Source organism: Rhea americana, unplaced genomic scaffold (genome assembly GCF_003343005.1).
Source record: "Rhea americana isolate MKP2758 unplaced genomic scaffold, rheAme1 scaffold_38, whole genome shotgun sequence".
NCBI classification, from domain to species: Eukaryota; Metazoa; Chordata; class Aves; order Rheiformes; family Rheidae; genus Rhea; species Rhea americana.
Genome location: NW_028186512.1, coordinates 1,567,656 through 1,592,181, shown reverse-complemented (window position 1 = coordinate 1,592,181; position 24,526 = coordinate 1,567,656). Strand labels below are relative to the sequence as shown.

The window sequence follows — 24,526 nt, the reverse complement described above, 5'->3', positions numbered from 1 at the left end:
CTTCACTTCACTACTTGTAAAGTGGTATCTATAAGCCTGATACTCCTACTCCAACTTTTTTTTTTTTTTTTTACTTTGTACAGTGTATGTCAAAATGAATCTGCAAATTGGATGAAATCTGTCAAAAAACAGATTATCATCAGTGGATCTTGTAGCACTACATATAGTTAAGGTTGCCTGACACTTCTCATTTTAAGACATCATATTCTATTGCTTATAACTTTACCACACATTAGCAGTTAGGGCTGAAATTTTCCATGCTGGATGTCTGCCTCAGGCTGAATTTTATTTTGTGAGTGTAAAAAAGTATCAGCTAGAAGTACTAAGCTTAGTGCAAACTAAGTTTGTGAATAAGGATAGGGAGAAACATGTTGGTTTTCCCCCGTGTTGCATTTTTCACAGACATATTTGAGAAGCTCAAGAGCCTTCACACTTTGAGACAGACCCTTTGAAGTATCACTGCTCTGATACCACAGATGTGCCTTTTGCCATCTCATACATTATCACTTAAAATTATATCAGATCACAGTATAAAACACTGAAAACTTGTAGTTTATACGTGATAYGACTTGCAAAGGTTTTGGGGAAGCCTGGCTGCCAACCTCTAAAATTTCCTTTTGCAAAGAGCATGGCCCAGTGCAAAGGGACTGAGCAGAGCAGAGCTTTTGCTCCAGCTGTCCTTCCAAGTGCCAGCTGACAGCAGAAACTCCCCAGTGGGCTTTCACTATGCTGCAGTGGAAGAGCTCAGAGGGAAAGGGAACAAGGCATGGGTTGCAAGAGCAAACAGAGCCACAAGGAGTTTAATGAGGAGAGGTGAAAGGAATAAATGGAGACAGTATTAGACTTAGAAGGAAAAAGTCCCCAAAATACATGAAGCCTAAAGGAGGGAGGAAGGAAATGCRGGCAGGAGGATAATAAATAAGCTGGAGGACCAGGAAAATGGCCAGGAGAGTTGGACAATGCAGGAGCTGATGACTAACGGAGGAAAAGTATAAAGGAGGAAAAAGGTCAAGAGGTAAATGCTGACTACAGCAGGAGAAGCAGAGGATGCAGATGGACGGTAACCAGATAAACAGAAACAGTAAGAAGAAAATTACTTGGCGCACAGAAAGTTGGGACGCTACCTCCCTCTACACCATTAGTGTTAAACCCAGAAACCTTAAGGCTCAATCCCCCTAGAAGATGGCACAGCCATCTCTACTTCACCAACCGGAAACTAGCCAAAAGCATCTTGAGCCTGACTTGCTACTCTAGCAATCCATTTTTTTTCAAACGAGAAGGTACTGCTTTCCACAGATGCTGACAAAGAGCTAGCTAGGAGTACCCAGCCTCTGCTGCAAGTAACCTCTGCTCTGCCCACAGCCTCCACTGCACTGTCATTCACTGAGGCTGGCCTGTCTCAGCAGATGAGCCTGCAACCAGCCTCATGCCACTCTGCTGCTCTCTGTGGGCACAGGGAAAACAGCTAGTGGAAGCAACACAGACTCATAGATGCAAAGAARGCTCCAACAAACCCCACTGAACCTCCAGATTATTTCTTCCTGACAGCTGCACTGTGACACCAGCCACCTGACAGTGGTCTGTCAGGTATTCCTGTAGCAGACCAGTGCTGCTGTGATGGAGGAATGTCCCAGACATACCCCATTTCACCTCTACCCCTTCACCTATGTCCTCCAGTGAGATAGTGCAGAAGACAGTGCAGAGGTTCCAGTCTACCTGATACATTCTGCTGATGTGGTAAACTACAAAACTTCCCTTACAACCAAGAGTTCAACTTCAGAAGTTCAAATAAATACTTGCCTTAGAAAATGATAATGGCATTGACATTTAATTTATATTCTCTGATTTCCTAAGCTTTGTAATAAYAAGAAAAGGAGCTTTCATGTCCTAATCACTAAGCAGAGCATCTCTGGAGGAGCATATTCTGTTTTCCTACGCCACATTGTGCAGTTCAGCCCCTTCACACACCCCCACATACCCTATGCGTTTGGCTGACTGGCAAAGGGAAGTGCATCCCATAGGTAATTAGGAGTCTGGCAAATATTAGCTGGCCACCCCAGTATGTACACTCTGAATGCCTAGCCCCTTCGGACCGGGCCTATCTTCCAGCCACCTTGGTGGGGGCACCCCACTGGCCACTGAGGCCATGCATCATGACAAATTGCACATTTTCCCACATACATGAAGCYTACACAAACTAGTAACAGTAGTAAACTACCAACTGCAGTGAAACAATTCCAAAAAATTCTTTAACATGGACTTATGAACAGATTTCATCAAAACATGCAAGCAAGGTAAACTAGCAGAGCACCGCCAGTTATTGTACCAGCACATGCAATTGAAATTACAGTGCTTAGAGGAGCCATAGATTACTCAATCATCATGAATATGTTTTGTCTGTGGAGCTCCACTACCACATCCACACATTATGAATCTATTACAGCTGTAACTTCACACTCCCAAAACAGATTTTGTTAAATCGAACCATGTCTTCCTGCACATATCATTACACTGGCTTTAATTAGGTAACTGGCTCAGTTGTTCCGATCGTTTCAACTGGGAAAACATGCGGCCCAGACCGATCTATAATTAAGACAAACTTTAAATAAAAGTGTTCACATTTAAGTTCTGGAGAGGACGCATTTGTTGCTGCCCGAGGAGCAAAGAATGAAGCGTCTCTGTGTGTGGCGGATTTAAGACCAGTCGCTAGAGATCCTCTCTCTGCTCAGTCAGGGACTGCYGACCTGTTTTTCATTATTACTAGGAAGCGGTCAGTTAACCCTCGTCATTAAGCAATGAAGCGCGGCAGAGAGCGCTGATTAATGCACTGCTCACACACACAGTCAGGCATGAGGAGAAACCCACGGCTCTGCTTCTGACGCTTTTAAATGGCCATTAGTTATAGTTGTACAAAATGAAATTAACCCAGCTAATCAGGCACTGAGAGGCCACAGCTTTGCTGAGGGTCAAGGGCTGCTAGTAAACCAAAGGTACTGTGTGCCTACCTGTCATGGGAAAAAAAAACCCAAACCCCAAACCTACCCCAACTGGTTGATTAACGAGAATGAACACATACAATAAATGTTACCAAATAATAAACAAACACAATAACTGCACTGCATGAATTAAGAGAGAAAAAGTTCGTATCTCAAAGAAGGAAATGAAGGCAACAGATTGACTTTAGTTATCATGAAATTTATGAGCAGTCTACTGAATATTACAAACCAGCTGTTGCATTGCTGCAGGTGACCCTGTTTAGACCCTCTCCCCCAAAACTCCTTTGACTGCCCTCCTCTGGAAATAGGTTTACTATTTTCACCCCTTTATAGATTCAGACACATGGTCCTATGACTCTTGGATTGGATTTTGGCAGCCCCTGGATATATATAATATAGATATATATGCTTCACGTTCTCAGATGAGTTTGCTACTTGTAACTCTTCTCCTGTAAGACCCTTCTAGCCAGAAAGCTGATGAAAGGAAATAACAACATGCAGAGTAAATGATAAAAGCAAAGGAGAGAAAATAAAATCAAAACACACATATTAGCACATGCCAGCACATTCAGTGATAAAAATAGGACAGGACAGAACAAAAAAAGTTTGTCTGAGCATGTATCCTTCTCTTACTTTAATTTTTCTTCCTTTCTTAGTTTTAACAAGTTCCTCTGGAAGAAGTTGCCTTCATCTATGGGACGGGAGAAATGTCTGTGGCCTGCTCCATGTCCCTTTCTGGAGGATCAAGGCCCATCTTTTCTCTCTTCCAGGATCTTTGTTTCTGATGTCGGCTGAAATCTTAATTTGTCCCATGTTGAGGTGTCAATACTCAGATTCTAAGGATTTCTTCTTCAGTTGACAGACAATCTTCACTAAGTGAAGCCTCAAAGAAATTCACCAGCATTCAGATTTTGGACCATGACTACTAGCTCACCTAATATCCCTACCCACATTAATTGACAATGCTTCTTATCTGTCTCCCTCCTGCATCTAACTACGGGAAAAGGAAAGCTTAAGGAAGTAAATCTCTCCAAATGCTGCTCAAATACTCTGCTCTTCTGCTCTGCTGTTGTGTTTTCAACTTCTGGTGCACATCAATATATATGTTTTGCTTGTATTTTTATATCCTTTGCTCTTTCATACGCTTTCCATGAGTAGTCTTTTATTATTAAACAGTCAGTCAAGGATCTCCTTGTCATATTTCTTCCTCCTCCTCCTCACTGAATAATTAAAAGGGAATAATCAGTAGGCATTCTTTCTAAACTTCTTAGGTAAAAGCAGTTTCCTTCCCAAAATAGAAGTGAAAGAAGAAAAGAGGCAGCTCATTGTGCACTGTATCCAAGAGCTTTCTCTATTTTCCAACACCCTAATTTATTTTAGGAAGCAGCATGTAATGCTGCTGTATTAAAATATTCACACAATTGTATTTACTGCACATATCTACAGTACTTGACAGACTGCCCACTGCCCTACATTCAGCAGAGTACCTGCATAGTGACAGTGCAGAAGGAGAATATGAAATATCACTTTCAGTTTCCAAGGCTCTCTAAAGCACTTAAATGTCTAGAATTCAACTGCTGGACAGTCTGCACCTTCTATTCAAAGTCATTAATCCCCTCTCCCCCCGACAATGAACAACCTAATGCATAGGAGCATGCATTTCATTCAAGAATACGATGCTATCAGTGTAGGKGTATTTACTTACAGTTAATGCTAATAAGACTGCAAGCAGAAGACTAATTTTAAAATAGGTTAGCGTCTTTCATTCATACTTTTTAATTTTATATATAGTTTAGTATGCTAGTGCAYTCAACACAAGAAACACTTCTTATTAATTTTCCCAACAGTCCATCATTATCATTCTGTTATACCAGAGAAAATTAGCACCTATTACTAACAAAAATTCAACCAGTATTGTTGGGAGTACAATTTACATGCATGATATGGTTTATAGGCTAACACAAGTCCGTTTGCTAAGTCCATGCAGTAAAATGGATGAATAAATAGTTGAATGCTTGGCGCCAAATATATAATTACAGTTAGGAAAAAAAAAAAAAAGCACAAATCTGTGAAAATACATACAATAATACTTATCTAGAACTAAATATCCTAGACCAAAAAAAAAAAACTTTTCAGAAATAGAATAATAAAGTTGGGCTTTTAAAGTGTTTATAGAAAACTTACATAAATGGCCAAGTTTTGAAAGTATAGAACTCTTTCCCATACTGCTCTTCTTCCCCATAAAAACATTTRCTTTATATTAATTTAAAACTGTTGTCCCAGCTTAGTGAAAACAAAGGCTTAGCACAAAGTACTTGTGCAGAGTATGCAAAAGGTTTGTGAAACTTCAAACTGTAGTTTAAATTGTTYCTGTTAGGAAAAAGGTTCTAGCTCAGTTCTTTGGATTTGTTTCCGCAAAGTATCATACAGTCTCAAAGAAAGTAACATTATCATTTTTAATATCATCCATCATCCTACTCTGCAATGAGCAGAGCTGTTCTGATGTTGCAAGAACTGTTTGCCATATGCTTTTTTCAAACCATAGCTTTCTATCCCGATACAAGAGTTGCATTATTTATGCTACATGTAAAGAAATGAGCAAGCGGGCTTTGCATCAGTAAGTACAAAACATCAGTTCAGTTCTTTCCTATATTACAATGCAACATAAACCAATTTTTAGATGAAGTAAAATGAATAGCTGGGTACAAATGAGAAAACTAGTTCTTATGCCTGGTAATAGCCAGAATGAATGCAAATATGCCAGGAACAAGAAGTGAGTGGAGAGAATTTCATTATTCTGGATACAGTTTTTGGCAAGAATGAGAAAGAATTTCAGGCAAATAGGACAAGATATAGAGATCTGTTTCAAGGGCATTAATGCTGATAGTAATTGCATCTTTTCTGGGAAAAGGGTGTGAAACATTAAAACAGAAGAATTCAAGATATTCTTGTTATCAGAATGGTCAGTAATGCACAAATGACAATGATGTCTTTTATTAGCATCTTGCAAGAACAGTATTAAAAGTTTCACATTCCAATTTTGTTCTAACTCCATGTTATATTGGTTTGCTGTTTTATTTTATGTTATCTTTATATGCTATGTTATGTCTTATGTTTATTTCATGTTGTATTTTTAAATAATGTATATGCCTTTATATTGCAGAGGTTATTTCCAACCTTTATATTGCAGAGGCTATTTCTATTTTGGTAATTTTTTCCCCTGTGACTTTTGTAAGTCAGCCTGCATTCTGTTTTCTAAAATACAACCTTTCCACTTTCCATTTTTTTCTGAGGCATTTATTTAGCCCTTCTGATTTTGTTAGATATTCTTTTCTAGGCAAGAGTCACTAAAAAGTTTCAATACACAGATATTTACTGCCTAAAACAGTAATTCCATTACCACTTTCTCTTATTATTGGCTGCTCATCACCACTAAATAATAATAATTAAAAAAAAACCTAAAATGTCTACAAGGACTTTTTTTTAAAAAATAAAAAAATTAACCTGCTAGGAGACATAGGAGCCACTCTTGACAGGCAGAATATCATTCAGACTTGGCAGTTTTAGTTTTTCCTTCTCTTTCACARCCATGAATTAATTAGCACTGAGAGTCAATGAGAGGTCTAGGCTTGGTCTGGGCAGAAGCCTGAGCTTCATTTACAGCTTATCAGGGTCTGAGGAGAACTGCTGGCTGTTCTTCATCTGCACTCTTTTCCTTTGGTCTTAGTTATTTACTTTTCTACTAATACATATTACATTTCAAAGCCTATCAGCATAAAGCAAAGCAATTTGAGAGAAAAAAATCTTTGGAGCCAGGGACATTTTCTAAATGACAATCAACTAATTCCAGAGCAGATCATTTTGATTTGAAAAGCAACATAGCACCAGTAGAAAGGAAGGAGAGTGTAATAGCAGAGCTACTAAATAGTGCTGCAAAGGAAAATACTAGTCATCTATCAAAAAAAAAACTTAAAGCTTCTACCTCAACTACATAATCTTCTTGCCATCAAAATATTTTCAGGTAGGACCACAGATTTTATTTTGTCATAATAATATAGCACAACTGCCAAAGCACAAATATTTTGCACAAAACTATCAAAAATATATGTGAAATAGTCAAATTGAATGATTTCAACTACTTAAAACTTCTATTTTGACTCGAAATATTCCTGGGATCAGCACTACTAGGAAAGTGCATGATGCCTGGGGCCTCTTGCCAAGGCTGGAGCAGCAGGAGATGGTCTTCTAGCCCACGGGAGGCCTGTGCTCTCTGAGGAACTGTGTCAGCAATGAGGGAGCTGTGGGAGGAGGGCAGCAGGCTGCGCAGCACCCAGGAGGATGAGAAAGAGATCMATCGAATGTTCTCCAAGACCCTGCAGCTTCAAGAGCCCAAACGCCAGCTACAATGAAGAAGGGGCAGGCAGAGTCTGTGCCTGAGGTGCCCAGCTCAGCAATGGCTCACAGCAGGTGACTTCCAGCACCAGGATGAAGGCTCCTGCTCCACCTCAAGATTTGCAACYCCCAAACACACTCAGTGCCTTCAACAGCTCTCTCCAGCAAAGCACTCAAGTTGGCTAAACTTGAGCCTTGCAGGAGCACCAAGAGGAACAGAGAGCAACAGTGTTGGAGGCTCCTAGCTGCAGGAAACAGAGGCCTCCATCCACTAAGCTTTAGGGAGGTTTTCTGCTTGCTRGGGGCTTGGATCTGGGATGTTGCGGAGAGGCTGCCAAGACTTGTCTGGCCCTCAGACTATTACTCCTGGTGCTCCACATGAGTCTGCTCTTCAGACTACTACGATACTGCCAGGRGAGTCCTGGAAAGTACCAGGTGTGACTATATGGCTCTGGGGGTAGTAATGGCCAACAGCATGGGGGACTAGGTGTCTCCTCAATCCTGCTGGTGAGGAAGAAGGGCTTGAGGAGGAGTGGATAGATCTGCAGGTCAACAGTTAGGTGCACACCTGGTGTTGGCAACATGATCTCATCAACATGTATAAATAACTAATGGGCAGATGGAGCCAGCATCTCAGAGGTATCCAGTTACAGGACAAGAGGTAGTGGGCACAAACTGAAATACAAAAATTCCATTTAAATGTAATAAAATAATGTTTTACTACGAAGATGGTGAAACACTGGAACACATTGCCCACAGRGATTGTGGAGTCCCTCTCTTTGAAGATATTCAAAACACGACTGGATGCAGTCCTGAGTAACCTGCTCAAGTTGACTCTGCTTTGAGCTGGGCAGTTGGACCAGACAATATCCAGAGGTGCCTTCCAGCCTCAGCAATTCTGTTACATGATAATGCTCTCTAATCTAGACAAAGTTAACCCACAGAAAATGGGGTATTCTTTTCATAAATCTATGCCCATTAGCACAGCCATTGAGAGTCCTAAAGGTGAAAAGTGAATAAGGTGCACCTTCCATACTGAACACAAATACTATACACAGTTATAGATGTTACATGAAAAAGCTTGAAGTCTAAGAACAGGAAGCTCAGTGCAGCTTCTAAAAAGACAAATGATATTGTGAAATAACTGCAACATATTCTGAAAAGAAACTCTCATACAACTTTGTCAAAATTGTAAATTAGCACATCATAACAACATGCTTCAGTAATCCATACATGGAATTTATACAGCAAAAAGGCTCAAAACTGAAATATTACTAAACATGTTGAGATATATGGTGTAGACAAAGAGGACAGGAAAGATTAATTTGAGAAACCCTAACATAAACTCTAATATAAGTATCAGCATGTACTGTAGAAGTTGGATTATACCTTTTGAAATTCACTTCAGTCAAATTGTTTAGCACAGTTCTTAAGACCTTGGGGTAAATTGCTACTATTTAGCTGTTAAGTGCTTTAAGTAGCTTTCCCAAGAATGACCTGCCACCATCATTAATATTTTCTATATGGGAGGACCACCTAAGAACCTTGTTTAGGCTGCAGTCACCAAATAGCTCAGAAATCGCAGACTTCAGAACACCTAGAGACCTGAATTCTGGCCCTCGCAGTGTACGAATAGAAGTCTCTAATTACCTTATGCCTTACTTTCCTACCCTCTGTTTCCCCTTGTCAGACCTCTGTTGTGCTGTGTTGCTTTTCAAATCAATTGATCCTGTGGACAGTACGAAAGAGATGATTTAGAATGAATCAGAACACACAGTCAAAGGGCCTCCTTTTGTTGCAATTCACCTTCACTTGCTATAGAAAAGGACACGTACCCAAGTTTGTCAATGGAGGAGACCAAAAAAAGAAAGACTGTCAATGCAGGATGTTGAATGGTGCCATGGAGAACTGGACAGCATCTCCTTCTCCACATGGACTTATTTTATATTATAAGCAAAGAAATCACTAATTATATCCTCCTTGTTTCTGAATACGCAACCTGAGATCCACAGTCRGATTTGCAGYGGTTTAAGCAATCACAGCTAAAAGTAAATTCAATGGGAATTGCAGTTTAGTACTACATGGGCATAATATGCCAAGTAGTTTTTCCTCCKGAGGTCCTAGGTATCTTAAATAAGGAATCTCAAATCAGTGCATATATTCGGGCTTAATCTGTGTCTTAACTCCCTGATTGTAAAAAAGAGGGGTAATAACCACTCATCTTATCCAGCATTGCAAGGATAACTTAAACAATGTTGATGAAGCACTTAGATGTTACAGCGATGAGCACTGCAGAAAAACTCTATAAGGAATGAATAATTATGTCTTCAGAGCAAGGGGTAAAAGCAGCAATAAAGGCATAGGACTATACCGTAAGCAATGAGAAGAATACAAAGTTTTGAATAGCTGCTTATTAACTGAACACTATCCAATCTGTTCAGTGAACAAGGCAGAGGTCTCATGGAAAAAGTTGCATGTGATCAGGTAATTAAGGCTGAATTAGAAAGCATTACATGTGCTGCAGATGAACAAAGACCATGTAAGGCCACTAGTGTTCATTAGTTTCACATTTAGCTGTGATGTTGCAACCTTAATATTTTTGCAGTGGATTTTTAAAATGCAAACCAGAGGAGGAGGAGGGAAAAAAAAAGAAAAGCCACCTCAAGTCCCCAGAAATCCACCACTACGCAGCAAATAGAAACGTGCATACATCAGCAGAAAAAGGTATGGGAGGGCAAAACAATACTATGGTCACACTGAACTCTGAAATGAGGTGAGAAACAGTCTGTCAGTGCTGCCTGTGAATTGCCCCAAGAGCAGGACATCAACAGATTTTGCTGCCCAGGGATTACAACATGCAGGAATCCCAAGTTTACTGTAAGTACTCTCATACACTGTCCAGACAACTGTGCAGAGTTTCATTTCCTGCCATCCCCCTGGTTTTGAATCTTCCATTTGCACTCCCAGTTTCTCAGTCACAACCTTCCTTTTTTTTTTTTTTTTTTTTTTTTGGCTTTTGTATCATCCTCCAGTGTCCAGACTTATTCTCTAAATCCATTCCTTGACCACTATATGTCTCATCCTGCCTACTAAAGTAGGGGCAAATGCAAGAAAGGCTCCTTGCCCAYTGAGGGCCCAGCCTTGCCTGACTCAGCAACCAAAAAGCAGCAAATGCAGAGGAAATTCTTTGCAATCCTCTGCATACAAAATAGCCACCCCAATTATACCTGCAGTAACCCAGTGTATGTGCAATGTTTATTAATGCACGGGCCACAGTTAGAATAGAATACACATAGGTTGTTGGTCTAGGATTACTTTTTATAAATTCAATTTAGTTTTCCGCTTTGCAGCACAGTTTTCAGGCTTTAGTTACACCTATTCTGTAGACACAACCGCAACTGCAGGTTATGAACACACTATTAAGAAAGTTCATGTAGTGACCACCTCAACAGTTACCCAAGCTGCTGTGTTAACTCTGCAGCCAGGGTTAAGTTTCTGTTACAGCACCAGCAGCACAGGAGCTGGCCAGTTCCAGGAGAACCTGTCCCCTTCCTTGGCATTTGAAGAGACCAGAGCAAAAGACTTGTGTATGCTCACTTTTTGCATGTCTTGCACACACTAAAGCGCCACATCATGACCACCCTTGAGAAAGATGTGAATGGACTGGCTGCTCCACATGCCCTTTCCTAGTGCCTTCGATCTGGCAACAAGGCACAACAGACTGGACCAAACAATTTTATAGGCTAAAACCAGGTAAATAATGGTAATGATTCTGTCTCGTAGAGCTGTCTCAGAATTTCCACTCCTTAAGGATAAAGAGCTGTGAGCTTCAATATGGACCATGCCCCACCACAGTCTATAAAAAAAACTGACAACTGACATGGGCAAATCTAGACTACAAACCTAGCAAAAGCGTTCACAATCTTCCATAACCTAAAACTGTGCTGCAAAAAAGGCTGAAATCCTGGCTTCTTTTAAGGAAGTGGGAGATCTGCCATTACCTTTTCCCACTCTATTTATATCCAAGATGCTAGCAGATGCCTTGTTCTCTCCATTTATAACAGACAGATTAGTATAGGCATTTTATTGCATTTTTGCTTTGAAGCTATTTCTCCACCCTCCTATTTAAAGTGGGATTAGTACTTAAAAAAAAGGTGTTTTGCTTCTGGCTTTATGTAGCTAGATATTTATTTTGAGGTTCTATCTGTTTAGGAATTTCCTTCAGCCATGACAGTGCAAAATTCCTCATCTCTAACAGTGAAGGTATCCTACAGGATTATTCCCTTTCAGCTGTTAGCTACTTAACTTGAGACTGGAAGCATCTCTTCAGGCTCTAAAAATTTTCTGAACCTTGAGGGAAGTAGAATTTGGCCAAGACCCTATTTTCTGCTAAAAGTGCAAACTATAACAGTGTTTCAATGGACCGGCAAAGTTAGAAAGCAGGTAGATCTAACAGCATTTTATGAAGTGGTATCTCTTAAGAATCAGTATCATAGCTACAAGGAGCTAAAGCATCTAAATATCCTTTATGATATCCAATCTGCTTTATGTTGCTTAATATAGAGGCTCTTGCATACGTATTTATGTCCAGCTGCAAACTCCAGTATGAATGCTACCTTATGCTGTTACTATTTAAAATTATGTTGGATTAGAGTTGCAAAACAGTAGCGACACTGTGTCAAAGAAGTTAGAGCAATTATACCTCAGTGACGGAAGATTTCTCAATAGCTAGGCTCCCACTTAAGGAAATTATCAGTAAACATGATTTTAGAAAGACTTCATTCTGATGAGCTTTTTTGCCAACTCAAAACAAGGAAAGTCATCACAGGAGACTAAAGATACAGGAGGAAAGTTCTGCCTACCTGAAGAAACACAAACCTCCATGGAAATAAAACAATTAGGGAAAAAAAATGGAAGTTCAAGTATGAAGATAACAAATGTCTGTGGATGTCTTAAATCAGCATACATGTTCACAGGGTCATCCTACCTCTAGTTGATGACAACTCTGACCTACCAGTCTGCCAAAATGTTACCCTTGGGTGAGGAGGGGGTGGAAGGGAACAGAACAACAACAAAAACATGGATCTCAGTTCCCTGCCGTAATGTAAGAATGCCAAAACCTCCCTTTTATAAGGATGTAGAAAGTAAACACTTGAAAAGCTGCATGATGTTTGGATTTCTGGTGATGGAAGTCCATAATCTAAGAAAAATTGATTCCACCACTGCATATATTTTCCATTTACTGCAGATTTGCCCGTACAGGATGGATATAACTTACTATTTTATATATGAAACAGTCCAGAAATTAGTATTCATAAAACAAGGAACAAAGGCAAACAAAATAGTGCAGAGGGAAAAGAAGTTGCATGCACACCTCCTAGCATTATGTTATCATTTTTCAAGGCTAGACAGCAGCCTGTATTTGAATTTTCATCCTTGCCTCTCTCTCCAGCAACACCCACATACACAGTAAATAACAGTTATAATCAAAAAAAATTATGAACACTCGAAAGTTTTGGGGGAAGCAGGTGGGAGGAGAAATTACTAGTGATTTTGGAAAAAAATCTATGTGGATTTCTAGCTTTCCTTGTTGTAAAATATTAGTATTTTTCTTCAAAACATTTCTCCAGCCATTAGCCATCTTGTGGTTCTAGCTGGCACTGCTAAACTTCCTCATTCTTCGCTAGTTATAAAACCAAGACTCCGTATGACCTAGATGGCTCCCAAACCTCCCACCCACCTCCTTTTTGAAACATTACCAGAATGCGCCTGCCCTACCAGTGCTGTATCTGACATTTAACGTATATCCAATATTTATTCTTGAGCTTAAATCATAGCTTGTCATGCAGGCCACATACATCCAACAGCCACACAGACACCTCTGCCTCCCACTCCACCCTCCCCTGCTTTCAAGTATCCTATTGTAACAGCTGCTCCATCCTTAAGGACGCTTTCCTTTGTGTCACCCTTTTTGCTGCCTGCTTTTCCCCCTCTCCCTTTTTGGGGGGCCCCACTGCAAACATTTCTGGCTCCTTTCTCCAACAACCTCCTGAACTGTGAGCTCTTAGTAACTAAAGCTGATCAGGARCAGGAAATAATAAAAAACTTCAATTCACTGAGCAGTACTGCCTGCCAGAGTGAAAAAGAGGCAGGCGTATATGTCTATGAAAGCATGGAAATCTGGTGGCAGCGTCAAATCTACAAAGACAAAATTTTTTAAATTTTATTTTACACCTATTAACCATAGCATATCAAGTAGAGTAGCAGCTGCTGCATGAATTTGACCAGCTCACTTGCCCCCAGCATATCACCCATCTGCTTCCTCTTCACCTAATATTGCTGCTCGATAGGGTGTAAAACAGATTCTTGCAATAGGTCAGGAACAGAGTCAACTTCAAATTCCACACAGAAATTTCTATGAAAACATATGGACATTTATACTGAGTGATGATGAATTTAGAGGGGTCACAGACCTTCTGAAAGTGGATAAAATGAAAATTGCAGCCTGTGATGGAAAAACACTGACTCCATTATAGTGAATGAACAGAAAGTGGAGAGAGCACCATGGAAAAGAATTGTATACWTAATTAATTCTTGTAATACAGATCTATAAAATCCATGAGTATACACACCACAAAATAACCAGGAAAACCCTTCTGCAATGTCTCAAGTTCAGTTTCTACAGCATAAAAAACATTCGTTCTTTAAATGACAAAAAAGGGGAGCCTTTTCTCTTCATCAGCAATATTTTATAAAAATTTTAAGTTATGCTAATTAAKCATAGGTATTCTGGCAAGAGCTAGGTATTCTGGCATTTAAATTCTCCTAGCTTGATATTTTTTCCACCCCAATTCAGATAAAAATTTTAGGAGACCCACAAAGAGGCTTTAATTTCCCTTTAATTCCTACTTGGAGATAGAACTTTGGGAAATGTCTTCAGGCACAGTGCATGGAAAAGCTATAGTAGGATTATCTGCTTCTGAAAAAAACATTAAGCTGGGTATACCACTTCCCCTCTTGTGGTGCCTTCTGGAAAGAGAGACAACAGAGTACTTCCGAAAAAAGAGCATCTGTGGGATACTATCTGCATCTAACCCACTGTTAAATGGCTGCATAGTGCCTTTGCTTACCAAAGAACTGAATTTATTTACTAGTGAATTTTGAAGCTGGCAGCAATTTGCAATTCTTTGTACTAACATGACTCTAGCAGGCTACTGGCTCACGTTGGTTACAGCAAGATTAGCCTCGGCAGCTCGCACAGCGGCATCAGAGCTACCCTGTGCAACTGGAGCCTCTGGACCTTGCAGCCCAGGTTATTTTATTCCTACGTTCTCAAAGTGGTCTGGCATGATGACAGATGAAGAATGCCACTTCTCCTCCGTAACCCTAGCTTTGAGGCAAGCGTGGTTCTCACAGCTGTGCACAGTCTTTACAGATTGCTACACAAGAAATTTCACCCCTTCCACTATTCAAGGGAAGTCTCGGGTAACCTGCTGCTCAAACATTCAGCAGAGGTACAATTTCTTTGTTACTGTCCTGCTCACGGGGGTGCATATGACTTATTTCATATATTCAGGAGGCCATTCAAATAAGATGGTATCAGATTAGACTTTGAAAGAACTTCCTTCAGCCAAATTTCCCCCTACTTTGAACAGACAAATAACAGAAGTTCAAGTAAAAAAGAAATGCAACCCTAGAACCTCCTTCTGTGACTATGTTTCTACTTCACAGGCAGAAAGAGACCTACATTTCTGATATAAAATAACAGAACTAGCCTTAATGCAAATCCTGTGGAGCAGAAATCAACAACAAAATCTGAAATTTATTGAACATCACTTCTTTCTATTTAAAGAAAGTAAGGACAAGCTTCAGTATAACTAATTATGTCATAAACTGTTAATTTCTCAATTTTAAGTAGCCAGAAATCTCCCAGCAAATATGCAAATCAACTGGAAGACAACAGTCATTTTGCTGTAGCCTTTAGCACCATTTGGAGATGACAACATGCCTTCCTCTTTTCCTACATTCAGGCCAAAAGAACAGTAAAAGATTAACTTCAGAGATTTAAAATGCAATATAATTTTCATTTAGGACAGATTACTTCATGCTTCTCTGGAACCTGAACAAATGAAGAATAAAAATGCAAAGCATACACAAGAACAGCTGCGAATACTGACTTCAAGCCTTTACTCTCCTTAGAGAAAGCTGGTTCAGAGTAGAGAAAATAAGACTGGCTTTAGTTTCCTCACAGTATAGTACCTTTTCAACATATGACTCCACTAGTTAGCATAAACTAAGTGGAAATAATTTTATGAAGGACAATGTCTGTAATTCAGAAAGCTATACAATATTCTTATTCCAGGGGAAAAAATTATAAACCTTGGAAATTTCAAAATCAAATTATCTTTTTAGAAAATCAGAATTAGTGCACTGAAATGTCTCTTAACTCTTACAGTATGCATTTATCAACAGCTATGTGGTTAAAGGACTTCAATATTCACAAGGCAGATTGAACTTATTTTAATGGAACAGTCAAATTTTTTCACACTAGACTCCTGTTCATCAACTCACTTCAGCAAAAAGTTCAAGTTCATTTGATACCAAAATTTTGCACTTCCATAATTTACATCCCTGTAATGAATTCTGTCTGAATTACGTAAAACTGTGAGCAGTGAACCCATTTTAATACTTTTTTTGCCTAAAAATCTCCTGGTCTTAAATTCAATACATTTTTGCAAGTCTAGAAAAATAAGATCCATTGCGAACACGATTCACAGATTTAGAATTTGAAAATAAAAGCTTTAATCTCTTTGTTGTTGTAGTTTTTTTTGTTTTGTTTCTAAATTTCAACGCAATTGTCCTTTCCTGTTATAACCTGGCCGTTTTACAGTAGTTCAGAGGAACATAAAGCAATTAGCACACACAAGCCGCTCCAAGCGGACTCACGGCAGGTTAGCAATTCTAGCCGAGAGCAGAACGACCGGGTGGCACGTAACGTTCCCTTTTTCCACATCTGCCTCACTCGCATTTGTTTCCATRCTTTTTGACACCACTGGCATCTACCCGCCCTTGTTCTCCCACCTGAACACCAGTTGCTCTCTCCCATGATTTCCATCCCACTGAACCTTTTGAAGGCTTACCAGTATATAATTTTTAAACTAAAATAAAAAAAAACTTCATTTAACCACATGATGAAGAAAAAGGCTCCTCCCCATCAGGGAGGAGAGTTACTACATTCAAAAAGGCATGAAATKTAGCTTTCATTTTGATAAAAACTGGAGATGGAGGCCACTCTTGAAAGAGTACGATTTCCTCATTCCTTTAACTTTTTCTTGCTAGTATGCTACAGCTTACTTTTATGTTCAACTTTATGACTTGTGGAATCCCACAAGAACCTTTAAAAAGATCACAAAAAACATAGGAAGATTGAAGCCAAAATTCAAAATTTTACTGAAATCTATCAAGYCCTATTCTACTAACACTGAAAAAGTCATGCAAAAAGAAACATTTCTAAATAATTTGATGATTTGATATATAACATTTATATATTGAAACGTATACAAACATATAAYGAAGTGGTGCCAAACTTGCACTATTTGTGTAACAACAACACAACTGGCAGCATCAACAGCTCACAGCCACATGCATATCGAGCAGCTMTCTAGGCAGTGTTCATATACCACAGATTGGAACCCATATATGAATATAATAGTTCTAAAAATGCATTTTATACCAATTTAATCTTCAATTATTAGGGAAAACAGAATTGTTGGAGGGGCAGGGGAGCTTTTTGTTAACTGGCAAGTTTTCAGTAATTACTGATAACAACTACATTTTTAGATAGACTTTTATGCCTGATTACAAAGTAATCCTCTCTTAATTTTGGATTCTGAGATGTCAAAWCCTAATCTTAGTGCTTTGTTATCTCCCACAGGGAATCCTCCAAAATTTTTCATAAATTTCTGTAAAGTAAGATATAGATATCTATCAAATTATCTCAGAAAGAACAGAAAACATGAGAAAGAAGGCAAATACGGAGAAATAGGACCTTGAAAGTACAGTGACTTAAGACTGGGAAGAAAACCCTTGGAAGGCAGGGAAGGAGGAAGAAATCTAACAAAAGGTGCTATCACTTCACACAGTATGAGTGTAAGTGTGCTAAAAAAAACCAACCAAATAAATCAAAACAGAACAAACAAAAAAATCTTTCATCATGCATATTTTATAGCCAAGACCAACCTAGACCCGTCTGTCCTAATGCCCATCCATCAAGATTTTGGGYGGAGACACAAGGAGGAAATCAGTAAAACTAAATCAAGTTTTCCAGTTCACAGAATACATTAAGTCATCGAAAAATTAAGCCAAAAGTTAGGGAATGAGAGCATCAAGGTTAGCTACYGCACAACAGTTAGAGAAAATGCTTTCAAAAGGAGGGAACCTTTTCCATGCCTGTATAACCTTGTGAAGTTTATTTCAATTAGTTTGACACTTTTTGAGGACAGATGGACAGATATTACATGAGGACTTGATGCAGTGTATCCCCAAGTCCTCCAGGTCTACKTTACAGAGCGATAAATCCCAATTGMTATTAGTAGCAGATTTAAAGGCCACAGAAGAAATTAATCACATCATGCACAACATCTCTCTTCTCAGAGCACAAGCTGGAYACCACATTAAGAACCTGTTTTCTTCCTTCCAGGTTTTTTCTTCATCAAAATAAATGAATAAATATAGTCCCCTTCATTGGTAGTTTATAAGAACATCTCAACAGCAAAGATGTCAAAAAGCCATACAGTATTTACGTAAATAATATTTATGTAAAGAGTACTTATACCCTTTACATACCATGAACTTTCAATCACGTATTAAAAWTTTATTTGCATCACTTGAAAAAGTTGCTTACAAAGTCTCTAAAACATTTTCTTTTACCTTAACACCCCAAGTCTAGCTATGCCATAACTAACATAGAATAGAAAGATGTCAGCTAAGCTCATGTGTCATCACTTGTGTAATGACAAAGCTGTTAAAATACAAAGTCCTAGTCCTTAATGAAGGAGTAGAGCATCGTGATCTCTAAGAAAGGCACGATGATCAATTCCTGCTTCCTTACCAATCCACTGCAGTACCATAAAGCCACTTTTGCAAAAGATAAACAGATGAATAAATGAGTCCAAAGCACCAGAGATGCACACAGGAAGATAACTGACTTGAGCAAATCGCGCTCCCATAAAACACTGTCAAAGCATGATGAGACATCCCTATTCATCCTCTGGTATAGCAGAGGCAGGAGTATGTCTACGTCAATTATATTCACACTCAGTAGAAATTTTTCAAAGTCACAGATTGGGAGTAAAGGARCAGAATCTTCATTAAGTAGTGCATAAAGTGAAACAATGTATCATTTTAAAAAGGTACACGTTAGAAAACATCATATCATATTCTACATTTGTAATACCACATGTAATTGGAGTCCATTCAATAAATACTCTTGTTTCATATTAATGACAGAACTTTATCAACAAGAGAAAACCTATAGGAAAATGGGGGGGAGGAGGGGTGTAAAAAAAATTCTCTAGGCACGTATTTTGTTTTTGTATACTTGTATAATATATATATATATATATATATATATATATATATATATATATATTTTTTTTTACCTTCTACTGCTCTCTTGAAGAAAACTTTACAGCTGCCACATGTAACTACCCCGTAATGACATCCAGATGCCTCATCTCCGCACACCAAACACACTTTGGAAGGTCTTGAAGATCCAGTTGATACACTTCTCAGTGAAGAACTAGAGGGAAAAACAAACAAACAAAAACATAAAACAGTTATGACTATTTCAAATCACACCTGCCATAATGCAAAGTATTTACAACAGGTATATTGCTCAGAGTACTTAACAATTAGGAAACCACAACTCTTTCTGGCAATTTCTGGTTGAACACATGAATGCTTTAATTAGTAAATTAGATTGTTTTAAAATATCCATAGTCTATCAATGTTAATGTGAGAAGTTACCACAAGGGCAGATGACTGAAACTGGAAACAAAGAAGAAAAATAAATGATTGTCAATGACCACATAACTTCAAATTTTCTATTCTTTTTKTAAAATTTTTTATTTATTTCTCTTTTAAGTCTTTACAGTTAAAGCGTAGCCATAATAAAACTGCTAAGACAATTTTACAGAACAGTGCAGTGAGGTGGTATGCACTCTCTTGTTTGCATTCTGGCTTACCGCAACGGTCCTTGAGCTTGTATCTAATATTTCTGTAATCAAACAGSTTACATTCTGAGGTAGTTCTGAAGCATTTTTACATTCTACAAGCATATAATATCTTTGCATAGTACCACAGGTGCCAGAAAAGAAGGGTCRGAGGTTTGGAAAACAGTTTTACAGACTGATGCATCTTGCAAACCCAGCTTGAACTATGCACCACATTGTTAAAATGGGGTATTTTTGTTGTTGGGTTTTTAACCATGACTCTCCAAAGATATCTTTAGGAAATATTTTCCACTGGCAGCTTTAAAAGACAGTGCTCTTCAAAAACAACTCACATCTCGTGATGCAGTGAGTCTCCTCCCTCCCTCCTTCCCTAGGGAACTGGAAACGCCACCCTAATAAAATCTGCATGCTCGGAGAAATGTGCCAGATTAAAGGAGAAGAAAGCTTTGCGTCCCCTCCCACGCCTCGGAAAGGCTGGGGAGAGTCTTTCCTTCAGTCTAGTYACTCTTCTCCTGGCAAGTATGACCTCTTGCATTTCTTCACATATTGAATGATGTCAAACAATTACAAAAACAACCCCGAAAAATTTTACATCAGTAGTGAAATAATTTGATAGTTCACACTGCAGTTCACAGAGTATTTGTCAGTCAGTCATTGGAAAAAGTTCACAGGTAGTCTTGATTCAAACATAGATAAYCAGCTTGCTTAGGAAATTTCAAGTCTGCATACACTGCCTTTTTTCATTTTATATTTTCCTTTAAAGAGCTATACAGAGGTCAAATGATTTATCCAGAGGCATAGAACAAATGTCACTCTAGATCAAGGACCACAAGTCTGCTRGCTTGCAGCTTTACTGTAACATCCAAAGGAAATGGCTTTTAAAAAATGGCATTACCATACCAATCAAAACGTTCAAAATAATACTTCTTGTCTGTTCTCTAGTCCATTAGATTTACTAGTTTTATTCCTTAYGCTATTTATCCTTTAATTACTTAACATAACACTCCTTGATAATTGCTAGGTGATGGCATTAGCTCATCTATTAGAGAGACAAAGGAAAGCCTCACCAAATATATGTTAGAAAAAGGTTTTATTTGCTCAAGTCACAGTCATATCTGGGCACACGGTATTAATATCTCTGTAAAGAAAGTTAGGTGCCTAAAGATTTATCAGAACTACTTGTTCAATGTTGTAWTTTAGCTTTACATTTTGATTTGTTTAGGCTAAGAAAGGGAAATGGGTAAAAAACCCTTTTTCCCCTTCAACAGTGTTCTTATTATGTGGAAAAAACTCTCTAATTCAAGCAAAATTCTTCAAGAGGTGTCTGCTTTCTCGAGAAAATGTCAATAGCTCAGAAAGCTAACTCCTTCAAAACGAGTTTTTTTTTGCGTTTTTCACTGCAAACAGCAATCATTTGCCTGAAAAATTAAACATTTCAATTCTGACATACCACTGCAATGTCTTGAGGCATTTGTAATTTTGATGCTGCATGTTCCCATTTCTTCCTAAAACCAGTAAAAATTTTCCTACCACATGACTACTATAATGCATAGTCTTTCTATCCTGAAAAAATCCATGTATTTTTTTTTGTTCTTTTCATAACTAAAGAAAGGTATTTCAGCAAGGGAGCTCTTCCTGTGGAGAAAGGGAAGGTTCCAGGATATCACAGTAACATTTTAAAATAAATATATACACATGTATATATGTGTGTACATGCACATATGCACATGCAAATATTTATTATTTTTAGTTGCAAACAAATTGTCACATAACATTTGCAGAAGGCGGGGGAGCATTTTTTTTTCCAATATAAGTTATCCTTTAACATTCTTCAGAATTATTAGTTAAAAGAAAAACAGTGAAGACAAATTGAGACAATAGCTGATCCATGACCGTCGTTCATTGCCTGCCTAGGACATTATCTATAGCATATTCCATACAGGACTTATCTAGATGAAGGGCTTGAATACAGCTGAAAGATACAGGTACAGTCTCAATACAAAGCATATATTCAACTATTCAGCAACAGCATCACAGCTGGATGCCTAATATTCTGGAATAAAATGCAATTTACTTCCATATGCCCTTTTAATCAGTTCAAAAGCTAAATAGGTTAAAATACAGATGAGGTATTTTTATTCTAAAAGGACTTAATAGATAAGATACATAATAGATAAAAACTAGACACCGGATTCAGTAGATTATAGCAAGTATATACCTTAATTTAGTTTTAGTTCTTTCTTTGTAGCTCAGTTTGACTCTCAGCATCGAGGTGAAAAGTTTTCTCTTTTGAAAAACATAACAGTTGGTTCAAATAAGAACCAATACCATAAACAAAGATCAAAATCTTTAAAATTGATTTCTTGGACAGTAGTTAGGCTACTGCCAGATGTGCACTTGAATGACACCCTAAATCATATGACATCTACAGGGCAGCAGGATTGAGACTTTTAATCTTCAATCAAGCGAAAACACTGCTATAGGCCAAATTAATGACCGACAAGTATTGCTCAGACACTTAACAGTTTCAAAACAGCAAATTGTGCCACCTGTAATAAAAATAGTTAAAATAATGTTTGTGCAGAGCTACCTAGTTCTCAGCTCAAAGACCCATTCATCAGGAGCATCAGATGAACTTTTTTCCTGCCAAAACTCACTGCCCACATAGCTGAGAGCCTGCCCATCTACAATCTTACAAATTTGTTATTCTACTAATATATGAGAAATGTTACAATAGGTTGCAATTCCTATCAKCACTCAGTAAAAAAACAGTTGCAATGTCAGAACCGGCGCATCAAAATAGGGCTGTATTCACTTTTTAGAAGGAAAGAATTGCATGTGCCTCATCTATTGCACGGGAGGACAGGTAATATGTTTATCAGGCTTAAGAAATCACAAACATTTCCARCCCCCAAAATAAGTAAAATAATTCACATGTACTTTACTTAAAAGAAATTAAAATAAAATAAAAAGGACCAATAATCTAGGATTAACACTCAAGTAAAAAATGGAAAATTTTCTTCTAACGCTATTCCTGAACTTTCAGGCAATGAACTACTTCTGATCCCCAAAATACCTTGTTAYCAGCAATCTACCCTTATTAGAAACTCCTAACTGAAAAAATAACAAAGACGATATGGTGCCATAGCTCATCTGCGTGTGTCATCACTGCTTTCAGATACCAATGGTTTCTACAGTTTGATTTATACCTCTACCATTGTATTTCTAACCTAAAAAAAAAAATTGTACAACTCAAGTACAAGAAATCCAAGAGAACATAGATATTTTATAACAACAATTTTGCAAAAAAAGGTCAGAGTTTAATGATGTCAAATGAATACTCTAAATGATTTGTAAAATGGCAGCTTAGATGGCTCCACCAGCATTTACCACGTCGTAGCGGATGTGATTAGGAATAAGCCTGATCTACTATCTTCAACAGTGCAAACGCTGGCAGTTAATTACTGACCTTGACTAGCCATTGCCATCAAGCCCATTTGCATCTTTGCAAGTTGCCTTTAGTAACAGTTATATGGAGAATTAATTGGAAATAACAAATTTTGTAAAGAAGAGTCAATAAAACCACAGATAATCCAGCATTTTAAAAGCTGACACTGATTATATAGGCTATTATCCTTTTGAAGTCATACAAAAGCAAAGTTTGAACAAACCTCTCTGCTCTGATGATAAAACCAGAGAAGCACAAGCCACAGCGAACCCAATGAACCCCAAACCAATTTGTTCCAAGTGCTTTTATTATTATTAGATCTAAATAAGTCCTGTTCAATTTCACATACATTGACTTTTCCTTTTGATATAGGAATTTTCTCATTATAAAATAAGTAGAAGAAACCCACATATACCTAAATAAAACAAAAATAAAACAAAACCAAAAAGAACGCAAGATCAGCATCACATTTTCACCACATTCGGAAAGCTTTAAGAGGAAGAAAATTAGCAGATTCAAGATGTACAAGCCTGCCAGCAGGCTTTTTTTCTAGCTCGTCATCTCATTTCTTAATAGCTGTGAGCTCCAGATCAGCTTCTTGGGAAAGCCCCAGGTCATGGWTGGAGCTCTTCCAAGGGCTGGCACCTGACCACGTCCCAGTTGACTCTGAAACACGCACAGACACTGAATCGAACCCTCCTGTGCTCCAAAGCAACAACCGCGTACTGGATTTCAGCGGTACTTCAAAACCTGTGACCCGGCCGGCCTGGCTGAGCCTAGGGCCAGAGCCTGGGACCTGCTCAGGCCCCTGAGGGAAGCCTGAGGGTGAGGGGAGCCCGGGGCCACCCTCGGTGCCTGGGAGCATTTAGGAAGTTACATTACATTTAGGAAATGTTATACTGGTCAAAATGAGTTGTCCAACAGATTATTTGACCACTACATGGAGATCTTTGTCACAGTCTCTATCAGTGGCATTTACCATTTCCTAATACCGGTTTCATCTTGTGTAGCCTGATTCTCTTAAAAAGTTTCAGTGCGGGAATGTACCCTGGTTCTCTTCTACAACTACTCGAGTAAAGCAGATTAGCAGACTGGAAAATGGTATTTCTTAAATGTCAGACTGTATAAACCAATCTTCTTGTCAGCGGACCAAGAAAGCATAGAGGAGTCAAAGCAGAGATGAAATAATCAGATTTTAGGAAGAGAAAGCAGTCACATGGGACTTCTACAAATGCCGAGTTAAAGGAGAAACACAGAAACTAAACAAACCCCTGAGCCTCAGCAACAAAACTCCCGCATGCAGGCAGAGCAACGCCGACCCTCTAACTTTGGTAGCAAGGTGTACAAGCTGCCAAATAACCTAGCTGCAAATTCTGCTGACTAGGTTTCTCTGGGCCTTATCCTACTATGCCTACTAAGGAGACTGACATTGCAGAAATGGCTACGTTACCTTGGAT

The 24,526-nt window shown here is 38.5% G+C and overlaps 1 protein-coding gene across 2 annotated transcripts in view; it reads right to left on the bottom strand.

Moving 5' to 3' along the window:
- The window catches only part of NR3C2 (nuclear receptor subfamily 3 group C member 2), a 220,806-nt gene that overhangs the window by 78,333 nt on the left and 117,947 nt on the right, over positions 1–24,526 (bottom strand). For both annotated transcript variants that reach the window (XM_085313177.1, XM_085313176.1), the window contains one exon: positions 19,049–19,188. In XM_085313177.1, the coding sequence (XP_085169303.1) occupies positions 19,049–19,188 (140 nt within the window). The remainder of the gene's footprint in view (positions 1–19,048; positions 19,189–24,526) is intronic.